General features: G+C 35.3%; 1 protein-coding gene across 1 annotated transcript; it reads right to left on the reverse strand.

Annotated features, from left to right (window-relative positions):
• Nucleotides 1-5,959: 5,959 nt before the first annotated feature.
• On the reverse strand, nt 5,960-15,928 carry LOC131614745 (uncharacterized). Its single transcript, XM_058886302.1, has 3 exons — nt 15,791-15,928; nt 15,214-15,481; nt 5,960-6,453 (listed from the first exon to the last, which is right to left on the reverse strand). Exons 1-3 carry the CDS (start codon nt 15,926-15,928, stop codon nt 5,960-5,962), a joined length of 900 nt encoding a protein of 299 aa, XP_058742285.1.
• Nucleotides 15,929-16,161: the final 233 nt, after the last annotated feature.

Genomic DNA, 16,161 nt, shown 5'->3' on the forward strand with positions numbered 1-16,161 from the left:
GAGGAACATCATGATATTCTTTAGGTTTGTCAGCATGATATTTCTTAGGATGTGTCACATGCTTCTTGGTGTGAACAGTGTTAAAACTCTGTGCATGTGAAGTGAGCCTAATATCATGTGCATGGCCATATTTGAACTGATCATACAATGGCTTGTATGTGATCTTCAGATCATCAATAGGTTCAAATTTATGTGAGGTATCACCCTCATAGCCAAAACCAAACCTTCTGTTTCCAGAAACAGCATATATCATAGAAGCAAGATGACTTCTGCCAATACTTCTAGATAAGAACTTCCTGAAGCTCGAGTCATATTCTTTCAGAATATGATTGAGACTCGGAATGGATTTTTCTGTTTCAGAAGGAGATCCACTATCTTTGGATAGATTTAAAACTTTTTCCTTCAGTTCAGAGTTTTCCACTTCCAGCTTCTTAGTTTCAAATTCAAACTGCTTCTTCAGCTTTTTGTATTTGATACTAAGATGAGCCTTGAGTTCCAGAAGTTCTGTTAAACTGGAAACTAACTCTTCTCTAGATAGTTCAAAAAATACCTCTTCAGAATCTGATTCTGATGTAGATTCTGATCCATCATCTTCTGTAGCCATCAGCGCGAAGTTGGCTTGCTCTCCTTCAGAGTCTGATTCTGATTCTGATTCAGAATCATCCCATGTTGCCATAAGACCTTTCTTCTTATGAAACTTCTTCTTAGGATTCTCCTTCTGAAGTTTTGGACATTCATTCTTGAAATGTCCAGGCTCATTGCACTCATAGCAGACAGCCTTCTTCTTGTCAGATCTTCTGTCACCAGAAGATTCTCCTCGTTCAAATCTCTTTGAACTTCTGAAGCCTCTGAACTTCCTTTGCTTGCTCTTCCAGAGTTGGTTTACCCTTCTGGAGATCATGGACAGTTCATCATCTTCTTCAGATTCTGATTCTTCAGGATCTTCTTCTTTAGCCTGAAAAGCGTTAGTGCATTTTTTAACATTAGATTTTAATGCAATAGACTTACCTTTCTTATGAGGCTCGTTTTCATCCAGCTCTATTTCATGGCTTCTCAAGGCATTGATAAGCTCTTCCAAAGAAACTTCATTCAGATTCTTTGCAATCTTGAATGCTGTTACCATTGGACCCCATCTTCTGGGTAAGCTTCTGATAATCTTCTTTACATGATCAGCCTTGGTGTAGCCTTTATCCAGAACTCTTAATCCAGCAGTTAGCGTTTGAAATCTTGAGAACATCTTCTCAATGTTTTCATCATCCTCCATCTTGAAGGCTTCATATCTTTGGATTAGAGCAAGAGCTTTAGTCTCCTTGAGTTGAGCATTTCCCTCATGGGTCATTTTCAATGACTCATATATATCATAGGCCGTTTCCCTGTTAGATATCTTCTCATACTCAGCGTGAGAGATAGCATTCAGCAAAACAGTCCTACATTTATGATGATTCTTGAAAAGCTTCTTCTGATCATCATCCATTTCTTGCCTTGTAAGCCTTACGCCACTGGCTTTCACTGGATGTTTGTAACCATCCATCAGAAGATCCCATAGTTCACCATCTAGACCAAGAAAGTAACTTTCCAGTTTATCTTTCCAGTATTCAAAGTTTTCACCATCAAATACTAGTGGTCTAGTATAACCATTGTTACCATTATATTGCTCAGCAGAGCCAGATGTAGATGCAGGTGGGTTTGTTGGAATTTCACCAGCCATCTTTTACAGAAGCGTTTTTCTCTTCCTGAATCTTTTCTAAACACGGTTAAGTGCTTGCACCTTAGAACAGACGCTCTGATGCCAATTGAAGGATAGAAAAACACTTAGAAAGGGGGGTTTGAATAAGTGTAGTTTAAAAACTTGAACGATAAAAACAAATTGCACAGTTATTTTTATCCTGGTTCGTTGTTAACTAAACTACTCCAGTCCACCCCCTTGGAGTGATTTACCTCACCTGAGGATTTAATCCACTAATCTCAACAGATTACAATGGTTTTCCACTTAGTCCGTGACTAAGTCTTCTAGAGTATCCTGATCACAACCTGATCACTCCAGTAACAATTGCTTAGACACAAGCTAAGACTTTCTAGAGTATCCTGACCACCACGTGATCACTCTAGTTACAACTTCTTAGACACAAGCTAAGACTTCCTAGAGTATCCTGATCACACTTGATTACTCTAGTTACTTACAAATTAATGTAATCAAATTCTAAGAGTATTACAATGCTTCTGAAAAGCTATAATCACAACAGTGATATTTCTCTTAAAGTTTAAGCTTAATCTCACTAATATATTACAACAGCAATGTAGTGAGCTTTGATGAAGATGAAGTTTGTGAGCTTTGATTTGAACAGCGTTTCAGCAAGTTAATTATCAGCAGATTCGGTAACTTTGCTTCTCATCAGAACTTCATATTTATAGGCACTTGAGAAGATGACCGTTGGGAGCATTTAATGCTTTGCGTATTCCGTACAGCATTGCATTTAATGTTTCACTCTTTTGTCAACTACCTCGAGCCTTGTTTTCGCTGTGTCTACTGACGTTGCCTTTAATAGCTTCTAACGTTCCTTTTGTCAGTCAGCGTAGCCTGCCATCTTGTACTTGCTTCTGATCTGATGTTTGTGTATACGACGTTTGAATATCATCAGAGTCAAACAGCTTGGTGCAGAGCATCTTCTTGTCTTATGACCTTGAAGTGCTTCTGAGCGTGATACCATGAGAACTTCAATGCTTCTGCTTCTGATCTCAAGTTCTTCTGATGCTTCCATAGACCCATGTTCTGATTGTGCTTTGACCATCTTCTGATGTCTTGTCAGACCATGTTCTGATGTTGCATGCTGAACCTTCTGAGTCAAAGCTTCTGAGCGCTGATTTGTGCATATTCTTTATATATTTCCTGAAAGGGAAATTGCAATGTATTAGAGTACCACATTATCTCATCCAAAATTCATATCCTTGTTATCATCAAAACTAAGAATATTTATCAGAACAAATCTTGTTCTAACAGTCGAGACATTTGGTCTGTTATCAACAACATATGCAAGATAAAGACATTTAAAGTAGTTGCTGAAAAGTAAAGTGCACACATGAATTATTAACCCAGTCCAGTGAAATCACATCTACTCTGGGGGCATACCAATCTAGGAATGAAGTCTACTATCTGTAGTATTAATTCAGAGCTAAACTAGTCCCAAGTTTACAACCCCTCACTTAATCCCTACCCAATGACCCTTCTACCTAGGTCCTCCCTAGATATGGAATATCCCCATCTCACTTCCAATCATCGCAATGATGTTGTACAGTTCTCCAGTCCCAGGAGCTGTAGCAACGACCTAATATCCACAGTCCTGTATCCACAAAATAGAAGACACGCTTCCATGATGAGGAGACACACTCCTATGTCGGGCAGGAAGCTGCACTTCCGTCCATACTCAGCCTTGACTCTAGACTAAGAACACATACTTGGAGTTACTTAAAAGATTCCTCCAAGAACAATACTCAACTCATTACCTAAAGGCTTCTGAGTGAGAACACGATGACCATCCCACAAATCGGGTGGTTCATCGACAACGGCAACCCTTATAATTTTACATGTTGGCTGTCTCTTCTCTTTCTTTTTAGTTTACAGTGCTTCTATTTATAACCTATTACCTAACTGGTTTTGGGCTTCTAATCACAACAAACATGTTGTTACAAATCTCCAAAAGATTCTCCTACAAAATAGGTCTTCAATCAAATCTTCCTAATTAATCTCCAAAATTAGAAAGTCTTCATTCAAACATATTCTGATTTGATTCTTCCAGATCTTTTATGCGCCACCTATGATTGCATAATATTGGTTAGTAATATTCTGCATTGCTGTTAATTACTAAGTCAGATTCAATTAACAGTCTTGTAGTTTCAGGCGCAATGTCGAATGGCTCTGCATAAGACATCTTCTTCGACATGTTGCTCCAAATGTTGAAACATTTCAACTCAATATGTTCCTTTGTCAAATAGAAATTCCACCTGCTTTCTCTTACAAGTTATCTATCCTATTTATCTAGTTGCTATTATATTAGTTTTACCAAACATAATGACAATTCAAATTATAGAGAAAAAACACAATGTAAGCTTGGAAAGCTTGCGGGGTCATGATCCTGTGGCCCTCTGATTTGCTGTTGAAGCTTATACATAGCATCCTGAAAAGACATAAATTCCATGTGATTGGACTCATTTTGGTCCCAAGTATAAGTGCAGGTTGCTCCATCCATTGGATCCTAATCATCGAATCCAAGGGTTGCTGAGGCTGAAGGATGTGGGGGACTTGTTGAAGTTTTCCCAGCGCTTCTGCTTTTTTTCCTATGTAGTACCTGGAAACATAAACATCATTAACATTTATAGCAATGGTCTCGGGTAGTTTACTCAAGATAACAATTCAGGAAGCAATGCATAATCCCATTATGAGGCCGGGAAACACCAAAGGACAACTGATAAGTGCAAAAATATCGTTATTTCCACTATTGTTTTGTGGCACTTATCAATTCTTTTGTATTGTATTGTATTCTTTGAATAAGTCCCCCGCTTTTTGCTTAATTATGTATAAATTATATTAATTAAGTTTTTGTGTATTTATGTACCGTTTGATAGTTTTCTATTCATTTCGTAGGTATTGATGCATATTTGGATCATGAGGAATAAATTGTCGAAGACACCGGTTCAAATGCACGATTATGAGCAATCCATCAACGAATAAGGCTCAAAATAAATATGATAAAATCATCAATTTTGTTTATATTTCGTCATTGTTATATAGGAAATTGAATAATCTTTCCAACGCTTCGAACATGACGCAAATCGGAGTTACGATTCTGAAGTTATGGCAAAAATACTAGTGCTGATTTTTTTCATGACAACACAGATCGTGCAAAGCGCCCTCTGAGGGCGCAAAGCACGCCATGCAGCTTAAGAATTCAATAAATAGGGGAAAATCATATTTTTTAGGTATGGGTTGGATATTTTTGAGTCCCAACACCATCACAACCATTTTTTAGTATAGAGAGCTTGAAAATAACAATGGAGCTTTCATTTTGATGATCCCGAGTCGGAATGCTCATTAATCGGAGTTGACAAACCGGGAGATTTATGATTCTTCTACTCTTATCTCTATGTATTCTCTATTCTTTGGGTTTGTTTGTAAGTTTTCTCTAAACCTATGTATATTTGTTACTCTATTGTTGTATAAAGTTAGCTATACAAATCTTTGCCGGTGTTTCCTTGATCTTTTTGCTTAAATAATTTGGATGTGTGTTGCTATAGACATATAGATCATGAATCTTAATTAGGGGTATGGTTTGGATTTGCCTCTGTGTTGTTTGACCGGTTGAGACATCGTCAAAAGAGAAATATGGTTGAACTCTCATCAGTGTTGTAGAAATGGACATTAATGTGAGGGATATGTGGTGATTTTGACTAGTATTGTAAGTTGAGTGTAAGAGTGATAGGTTTAAGTTTGTGACGAGTAGTTTATATTTGTGCCGAATTAGTTTCTCTTCTCGAAAGTGCATTTATTTTCTATTTATAATTTACTTTTCCGCACTTTACGTTAAAACCCATTTAACCCGAACTCAAGAACTAAGAATCCGTCGAATATCAATTCTTTCCAACCATTCCCTGTGGAGATGATAATTTCCCGGATAAATATTTCCAAAACTTTTATTACTTGCCCTCTACTGCTTCAACAACAACTTGGTTAGGCTCCAAGTTTACGACCATTTTTAGCAACCATCTTGAGCTTATTTGCAATCACCCTAGCTATATCCACTTGCCTATTTCTTAGAATGAAGTACAAGAGATAGGATGTTTCTAAAGGTATGGAGGAGAGGTGACTTCTCAGTTTAATGTTGTGAAGGATCAATAGATGGATTATCTGGCTAGCCGACTTCATGTCTTCTCTCAAATATGGAACATGAACTCTTGACGCATTGAGCTAAACATTGCATCCTTCCAATAAAATAGATCCAGAAATCGTGTCAATGTCCCAATGGCACTTGAGGTGTCTAGTGAATTCACACTTATCACCCTCTCTCAAAGTGAAAGGATTTCCAAAGTATTCGTTGATTGTGTCTTGATCAAACTTTAAGTTCCTTCCTCGCACCATGGTTGTGAATGTGAAAGGCTCTTCATCAAAGGGAAGATCATTTGCATAGAACTCTCGGATTACATCATAGTTGAGGTAGCTAGGAGGTTCAACCAACGTATCCCACTTTCTTGTTGCAATGATCTGTGCCACCTCCTTGATTTTCCCTTCTTGATTGATCTCAAACTTCCTCTCAGACCAAATCTTTTGTTTTGATAACTCCCGAAACCTTGCCTCTTGGTTAAAATCTAGGAATCTTGATGAATCATATGGCCTTGGTTGTCTTGAGGTACTGCCTGTTTTCTTTTGTTTCTTAGATGCGGTGGAAGTTTTCGAAGCCATTCCTACAACAAAGCAAACATGTCCATCAATCAAGCATAAAAACAAAACATGTTACTATATTATAGCATAATCAGAAGGCTTCAAAAAAATGCATCAAGTGTTAAATAGATAGGTTGTTTCAAAGAGGTGGAAAAAAAATTCAATTGATGCCCTCTTATACTCTCCTGACTATCTTGCAGGGAGGCTCGCCGAGTCTTGCCTGGCGAGATAGCCCATAAATCATTGGTTGTAGAGCTCAACAACTCACACCCAGAGTTGCAAACATGGATTTAGGGATGTAATAACATGTTTTTGACAGAAAATGCATACCCTAATACTAAACTAACTGCAAACAATGCAAGTCTTTTGGATTTTTTATTCAAACATTCACAAAAATAGTGTAAACCTTATCAAAATATAGTTAGCAACACATACCTATCTTGAACAATGTAAAAGAATGAATGATGCAAGCTATATTTTGTGCAAGTGAGAGTTTTGAATAGTGGGTACTTTGAACCATGAAAAGGAGAGTGGAGGCTAGGGTTTTTTCTCGAGTGATGTAAAATGAGAAGGAAGTGGAGAATTGAAAAGTGTTTTGGTGTTTCGAGTGAAAAATGAGTGCCCGAGTAAAAGTTTAGTAGTGGTTGTTACTGAGCGGTAAATGGAATTAAAATCATTTTTTGTTGATTCTGCAACTCTCACTTGGCGAGCCAGAGCGAGCGAAAGTGAGAAATGTACCAAAAATCTCATCATGCAAAGAAAAGTTTCGTTGGGCGAGCACATCAGAATGTAGTTTTTCTGCACCATTTCTCATGTGTATCTTTTATGCCATTTATCCACTCTTGCTAAACCTATTGTGCAAGAAAACTTAAAACACTTACAAAATTGGGTTGCCTCCCAGCAAGCGCTTGTTTAACGTCGTTAGCTCGACGCCTATTCTTTGAAATCAAGGACCGTTTACTGGAATCATTGTGATGAGCAGATCAAATTCACCACCAAGACAAAGATTTACTCTTTGGTCATTGAAAGTCCATCTTGCCTTTGACAATGGATCCTCTAATTTAATTGCACCATAGAGTTTCACATCTTTGATTTGGAATGGCCCTGGCCATTTAGATTTCAACTTTCCAGAAAACAATTTAAGCCTTGAATTAAATAACAACACCATTTGTCATGGTTTAGAATCTCCGTTAAAGATCCTCTTATCATGATAATTCTTGATTATTTTCTTGTAAAGTTTGAAAGATTCATAGGCTTGGAGTCTCATTTCATCTAATTCATGTAATTGCAATTTTCTCTTTGCTCCAGCTTGATTTTGATCAAAATTCAAGAATTTCAATGCCCACTATGCCTTATGTTCCAATCCTACTAAAAGGTGACAAGCTTTACCATACACCATTTGGAAAGGTATGAGACCTATATGTGATTTATATGTTGTATGGTAAGTCCACAATGCTTCATATAATTTTAGAGACCAATCCTTCTTAGAAGTTGAAAATGTCTTTTCAAGAATCTTTTTTATTTCTCTGTTAGAAACCTTCGCTTGCCTGTTGGGTTGTGGGTGATATGGTGATGCAACCTTATGCCTGACTCCATAATTCTCAAGGGATCTAGCTAATTAAGATTTACAAAAATGTGACCCTCCATCACTAATCAATACCCTCTAAGTTCTAAAACAAGTGAATATATTTTTCTTGAGAAATTTGATCACTTTTTTGTCGTCGGCTTTAGGTGATGTTATCACTTCCACCCACTTTGAGACATAATCTACGACTACCAAGATATATTCATTTGAAAATGATGTAGGAAATGGACCAACAAAATCCATGCGCCAAAAATTCCAACACTTCCACTTCGAGCATATTTTGCAATGGCATCTCATTTCGTTTGGAAATTCCACCGGTCGGTTGGCAGCTATCACATTTTTGGGCATGCTCAAGAGTATCATTGAATAAGGAAAGCCAATAAAATCCGAACTTTAAGACTTTTGACGAAGTTCTTTCGCCATTATAATGACCACCATATGGAAAATTGTGACAATGTCGTACAATGCTCGTTGATTCTTCCCTCGTCACACATCTTCTCAAAATATTATCCGCCCTAAGTTTGAACAAATACAGATTGTACCAAACATACTGATTAGCATCACAAAATAATTTCTTCTTTTGTTGCCAATTGAGATCTTCAGGGATTAAACTGGTTGCTTTGTAATTTGCTAGGTCAACAAACCATGGTCTTTCCTGTATCATAAGCAACTTTTCCTCTAGGAAACCCTCTAGGACTTCATGTTCTTGTTCGTGATCTCAGTATTCACTAGCCTAGACAAATGATCTGCTTCCAAGTTTTCTGTTCCTTACTTTTCTCAGATTTCTAAATCAAATTCTTGTAACAGAAGCATCCATCTAATGAGTTTTGGCTTTAAATTAGATTTGGTGATCAAGTATTTGATGGTTGCGTGGTTAGCATAACAAATAATCTTTGAACCAGTGAGGTAAGATCAAAATTTTTTCAATGCATATACTATAGCAAACAACTCTTTTTTTGTTGTAGGATAATTCACTTGCGCATCATTCAAGGTTTTGCTTTCATAGTGTATGGCATGAGAAAATTTGTTCTTTCTCTGCTCTAGAACTGCACCAACCGCATAATCACTCGTGTCACACATAAGTTCAAAATCGAGTTTCCAATCAGGCGTTGTAATTATGGGTGCATTTATTAATTTTTTTTTTCAAGCCATCAAAAGCAATAAACAAGCATTATCAAAATTAAAAGGCTTATCTTTGTTAAGCAGGCTGCTTAACGACTTTGCAATCTTGGAGAAATCCTTGATAAATCTCATGTAGAACCTGACATGGCCAAGAAAGCTCCAAATCCCTTTGACATTTAATGGTGGCAGGAGTTTTTCAATCACGTCAAATTTTGATTTATTAAATTCAATGTCTTTAGAAGAGATTTTATGCCCAAGTAAAATTCCTTCGGTCACCATGAAGTTACACTTCTCCCAGTTCAACGTCAGATTTGTTATGCACCACTTCAGTATAATGTCCAAGTTCTCCATACATAAATCAAATGAGGCTCTAAATACAGAAAAGTTGTCCATGAAGACTTCAATTCACTTTTCAATTAGATTTGAGAAGATGGTTTGCATACATCATTGAAATATTGTTGGCTGCATTACATAATTCGAACGACATCCGTCTATATGCAAAGACGCCAAATAGACATGTGAAAGCAGTTTTCTCATAATCTTTTGGATTGTCGGTAATCTGATTATATCCCGAAGAGCCATCCAATAAATAATAAAATGGTTGACCTGATAATATTTCCAACATCTAATCCATGAATGGTAACAGAAAAAGATCTTTTTGTTTGCTTGATTAAGTCTTTTGTAGTCGATGCACATTCTCCACCCCGTAACAGTTCTTGTTGGAATCAATTCACTTTTGTCATTTGTAACCACCGTCATGCCTCCTTTTTTTGGAACCACCTGGACGAGACTCACCCAGGCGCTGTTTGATACAGGATAAATCATACCGGTTTCTAGCAGTTTAATCGCCGCTGAGGTTGAGCTATCGGTTTAAAATTTTGATAAGCTATCGTGGCAATTAATTTCTAAAGGATGCAACATGCTAATTTTTAAGGGTGTACATGGGTTGGGTCAATCCTCAAAATCCGATCAAACCCATAAAAAATCCATTAAAGTTGGTTGGGTCGGGTAATTAGGTGGATATGAGTTTAAAAACTAAAAAACCCATTAAAAATTGGGTTTAGGGTAAAATCAGACCCAAACCTAAAAAACCCACTGACCCACGAATCAAAGATTTGCTATTACAATTTTAATGATTTTGACGAATATTAACTTAGTTGCAATTTTAGTATCTTAAACATTTACTATTTTAGTGAACCATGACTTTAACTATTTTTGGATATTTTACTCTTTGGTTATTTTGATGATAATACGATTTTATATCATGCAACTTTAGTTTGTTGCTAGTATTTTATGATTATTTTTATTAGTTTATGTTATAATTATTATTTTATTTTATTTTTACAAAAGTTAGCATTATTATTTTGTGAAGCTAAAAAAATAGTAAAAACATGTTATCTAATTTTATTTAAGATAAAAATGTTGAATAATTTTAATGAAAAAAAACATGATGATCATAATTTAATTATTTAATATTAATAAACGCAGAGAAGAAAAACAACGACGTCGACGATTTCAAGAGACCCACCGTGCCATTTTTTGAATAGAACACCGTCAGCCATTTGACGAACACCATTGTGACGCCGTCTTGCATCCCGCAACACCAACGTATGTTCTTTTATTTTTTATTCTGATCTGTGGTAAAAATTAGGGTTCAAGATAATTTTGAGTTGTGATTTTTTTAATGTTGTCGTGGTAAATCAAATATTTTCACTTTTCAAATGTTAGACCTTATATCTGTTTGGATTCTTTGTGATGTTTTTGCTAAAATTCTTTATGAGCACTAGTGTCGTCGTGATTAGTATAAATTAGGTCAACCATGTATTTACTATTTTTGCTAAAACAGTAGTAATTTTATAATTAAGCAGATTCAGAAATATCAAAATAAATTGGCTGAATCGTGTATTTACTTAAAGAATAATTTTAATGCTAAGAGTGAATTTATACTCCTGCATCTTACTACAAAGTTCTATGATGAGAAAGAGTCTAAATTTAAATTCATTTCATGTTTGGGTATTTAACCAGTGCTTAGGAAGTTGAAGTTCCAAAATATTGCTTACAACATAATATGTTTTGTCTTCAATTAGTCCAATTTTATCTATCAATCTGAAAATAAACTTAGTGCGTTCTTGCCTATGCAAAACAGTTTTTATGAAATAATTGACAACATAAGAAGGAAATAAAATTATCATGTAAGGCACTTGTTTAGCTACAAGCAAAGCAGTTCTGGATTCTAAATTGATCAAAGCTAACTGTCCATCCTAGAAATCATTTAGTGCAGAATACATGTATAAGTTATTGTTATTCCGAATTTGTGATTTTTAGAGATTGAATGATCCGGTTCGATCGGTATTATACCTATATAGTTTTATTATAATGACATGTTTAATCTGTTTTTATCCAGTTTAATCCGGTTTGGTCATGCAGTTCGACCAGTGACCCAATGGTTCGACCGATGAACCAGTGACCCGGTACCCTCACCGGTTTGATGACCGGTCTGGTTTTTAAAACATTGGCGACGATGATGAATCTGGATTTTTTTTAATATTCTGTGTAAATAATGTAATATTTTTAAAAAAGATTATCCACCTCGATTTTCTTCGAAAACCGAGGGTGAACATATTTTACCTCGGTTTCTGCCAAAATCGAGGGAAAAGTGTTGGTGTGATTATGGAGGATATTGGTTACCGTCCTTAAACAAATCTTTGTCATCTATTTTATGAATATCAATGCTCAAGACACTACCATTAGTGATCCTCGTGAAACATAAAAAATTCCATTATAAAAGCATTATGAATATCAAAAGGAGCATTATGAATACCATTGTGAAGCATCATGAAGCGCTTGAAACTATCTACATTCACCACTTTAAGGTTTGCCATAAAAGATCTCTACGATGGATTGCAAGAGCAGAAAAATATTTGAGTTTAAGGTTTGTGTTATTATATATTTATTTGAGTAGAAAATCATTTATTTTTCTAACAATCATTTTGTTTTATTTCAGAATCAAGTGTATACAAAAGCAATTGAATTGATCCTGCACCCAATATTTTCTTTTCCCCAAAATTCTTTGATTTGAATATCTAAAATTTAGATCTTCATAGAAATCATAATTTTTGTCACTTTAAGCCCACCCTTTTTAAATAGGAATCTAGAGTGAGTCTATTTCATTTCATTTTTGAGGTTCAAGGGCTAATTTTGAATGATAGGCCATGAAAGATTGCAAAAGATAATATATCATCTATGGAGTTTTCAAGATTTTTTCAACAACTTCCCAAGATCATAACTTGCTCATTTTTCAACATTTCCAGTGCCTATTTTTGCTATGAACTCTTGTTGATGTCTTCTTTATTTCATCTTCAAGGATCAAGATCTAAATCATTGAGGAAGGCATTGGAAATATGGAAAACATTATAGGGCATTTTGAGGTTCTATCCTTAGAAATTTTCTAAGTATAAAATTCAGGTTATTTTTCCAAATTTCAAAGAAGCATAACTTTGTGCTCAAACATCCAAATCAATACTTTCTTTGCATATTGTAAACCTTGTAGCATGATATTTCAAATGCAAAAGGAATGACATCAAAAAGCCTCCTACATTGTGAGTTATGCATTGATGAACAAGGTACCTTATAATTGAAAATTTCCTCCATGATCAGTTTGCAATTTCGTTTGAAACTTGATTATGTGTGTAAATTAAGGTTCAAAAAGGATCTAAATATGTTTAGCAAGCTCCTAGAAGGTGATTAGTGCCTTGAAACACAAGTTTTTGCTGCGTTTTGATGGAATTCCAAAACGTATGAAGATCCCTTGAGCTCAGCTATGAATAGAGGATCATTCTCCAATCATTTCCCAAGCTTTTGATAGCCAAAACACCCCTGCTAAGACCTCATTCGAACTCTTAAGCTTGAAATTCGTTTTTCCATTTTCACACCTTAATCACTCAAATTCTCCATTCAGTTAGCTTCCTTGACCATCATTGAAGCTAACGATAAAATTTGTAAGCAAAATCGTGCCTCCATTGAAGCTTACCAAGTTTTCAAATCCCTTAATCACTCAAATTTTAAGGTTTGGATTCGTTTGATCCATCTGTTTTCAAATCCATTTTCAAATCCATTTTCAAAACTTCATCTGGTTTTTTCCAAAACGAATGAGTTACACTTTGAATAAATTTTTCGCGATGATGTGGTTGAGATCATCCATGAGAGACGAATCCATGATACCACTAGCATTTGATTTGGTTACTCTTTGAAAGACCTTCGTTTTCTGCAGAATTCCTCTTGAATTCGTTGGCTGGAGGTTGAAGATGACCTACATGTCATCTTCAACCAATGAGACTTTGCCAATTATTTTAATTTCACTGGTTGCCATTTATTTGGCTTGATGTGATTTTCTAATCTAATTTCCACCATAGGCGCGCAACTAAGGACCATTAGATCTGCCAGGTCAATTAATGAGTCCAGATCCAACACGCCAAATAATTTCTGATTTTATTTCTTTTTCTTATTTTTATTTTATTTCATTTTTACTACAAAATTCATAACTCCTTCAATTTTAATCCAAAAACTAGTGGGAAACCTGTGAATTTGTACGGGTTCTGCTGTCGGTTGGACTGAGTTTATTATATACATATAATATAGGTGTGGAAAATAAAAAAGTATGATAAGAAAATTTTTAAAAGTGAATATGATTAGAATTTTTAAAGTTATAATAAAAATTTATAGTAAATGGTTAAGAAAAATAAAAAAACTTTGGTTGGGTCGGATTAATCAGATACATATAATATATGATGGCAAAAAGAAAAGTATCATCAAATAGATTATGAAATATATTTGTTATTTAATTTGTAGTAAACCTGGTAAAAAATGTATACTAACAATTTATACTAAAAATTTATAAATTAAAGAAAAAAACCTCTGTTGGAGCGGGTTTTTTCAGATACGTATAGTATCTAAATTCAAAATCAAAAGTATCATCAAATAAATTTGACATATAGTTGTTATTTATTTTTTGGTATGCATGGTAAAGAGGATCCAAGTGTGTATAAAATACTCTTAAACCAATTAAATCATAAAAAACAAAAAGTAACAAATAATAATTAAATATCAATAAGAATGTATAGTCACGTTATTGAAAAAAACTTCAAAAACATATAGTAAAAAAAAACATGTTCGTATTAAATATATTATATCAAAAGGGCAATGTTGCGAACCTCTGCCAGCACGATGATTTCATCCAGCCCAAGCGGAACAACTTTGTCCAGAAATTTTTCAGTTGGAGTCATCTGCGAAGAAGCAGACTGCTGTGACCATTGTCGACTGTTACTGGTAGTTTTGCTCAATGACTTTGTTTACTTAGGCGACCTGTAGTTGTAAATCGGTTAAAGAACATCCAATAAAATACATTTTTAATGACGTTGAAAGAATACATATCTAAGAGTATAAGTCGTATAGGTTTCAAAGTACAGGAGTAAGAAATATTTTATTTCGGGGAGGTCTTCGTTGATATTTAATTTAGTCACGTTGTATGTGTTTGTGACAGCGAGGGGAAATTTTCCTGCAAAATAAGCGCAAGGCAACAGTTAGGTCTCTTCAAGGTTAAATGTGACTGGCCACAATAACTAATCAGACTCAATATCCCACTGCTAATGGAATGTTTAGAAAACATATCTGCCTCCTTTACCTTAGCGTATTTGATAAAAATGGCAGTTAGTTTATTTGGTTCAAGCTTTTTCTGCTTGTATTCAAAGAATTGCAATGCGTAATCTTCCCACAGCGTACAGTTAAGAGTGTTGTCCCTAAGCGGTGTATTAACTATACGTTAGAGTGTACATACAGATGAACAAACAGTAGAGTATAGACAAAAAAACATACACAGTAGAGTATAAACAAAACAACATACCCCAAATCTCTTAAAACCAGGTTGACCCGAGCCTTTTTCCCTCTAACATGCGATTGTTGTACCCTATATCGTCGACGACACCAATCGCATCTACAAATATTAAATTTATTAGCACATCACAAACAAAAATTTACAACATACACAAAGCATGTATTTAGTAGAGACCTTTAAATATACCACAAAGAACATTCCTTTGCCACTTCCCTGATATTATATCAGCAAAAGGGGTTAAGCTGTTAACCTTAGCAGGGATGTCGTGCTTCCCAACATCTCCAGTAGTTGTACCTCCTGTGAATTTAAGGAGAAACTTGTGGTTGGTTACTTTAAACATCAGGTCATTGGGCTGTACTTGGAAGTTGGACATTGTACACGTCACATTAACATCTAAATCCAAGTCAAAAGCTTGCTTGTAAGCAGTTGGAACAATGACATGTATGTCATTACCCTGAAACAAAGACACAGGTGAACAAATAAATATACCAAACCAATGACATGGTGATAAATAAATATACCAAACAACAAAAAATTTCGAAAGATTGTTAACAGAAACCAAACCAACATAGAATGATAGGCGGTTAAAAACGATATGAAAAATAAAGCTTAACTCACATGTGATAATCAAATATATAAAACAAACAAAACCAGCGGAAGAACAAAAATGCACGACAATAGAATGATACACAGCATGAAGATCTTTAAAAAAAGACAAACGAAAAATAGCATGATACACAGTTAAAGAAGACAACCCACTCACAATTTTGTCAACCACCACCATTTCGAAATGTTCTTTGTTTGCAATGTTAACCTTCCATTTTTGATGAACTTTCACACCAATCTTCCAAAGCTCCTTGCGGTCGTTGATGTCGGCTATGCACTCAAAGGGTCTTGCCATCTTCTTTGTTCACGACAGAAGAAGAAACAATGATGGTTTGGAGAGGGAAATGTGAAGTAGATGAGAGGAAGTGTGTACAGGAAGCAAACACCTGTTTGTGAGGGTGTAAAATGTGATGCAGATGAGTATACAGAGTTAGGGAACCGTGTAGTAAAGCAAAAGTGAGTTCTATAAAGTTCAAAATGGGAGGAAAAGAGATATTAGTTAGGAATAGAAGGTTACATGTTAACCAA

Source organism: Vicia villosa, linkage group LG6 (assembly GCF_029867415.1).
Source record: "Vicia villosa cultivar HV-30 ecotype Madison, WI linkage group LG6, Vvil1.0, whole genome shotgun sequence".
NCBI lineage: Eukaryota > Viridiplantae > Streptophyta > Magnoliopsida > Fabales > Fabaceae > Vicia > Vicia villosa.

What these genes read in the sequence shown, in the direction of transcription:
- LOC131614745 (XM_058886302.1), bottom strand. Translation starts at nt 15,928, where the DNA reads ATGGCAAGACCCTTTGAGTGCATAGCCGACATCAACGACCGCAAGGAG. An exon ending in TGGTGGTGGTTGACAAAATT is followed by an intron (nt 15,482 to 15,790) that starts GTGAGTGGGTTG and finishes TCTTTGTTTCAG; the next exon opens with GGTAATGACATACATGTCAT. An exon ending in GCAAAGGAATGTTCTTTGTG is followed by an intron (nt 6,454 to 15,213) that starts GTATATTTAAAG and finishes GCTTTGTTGTAG; the next exon opens with GAATGGCTTCGAAAACTTCC.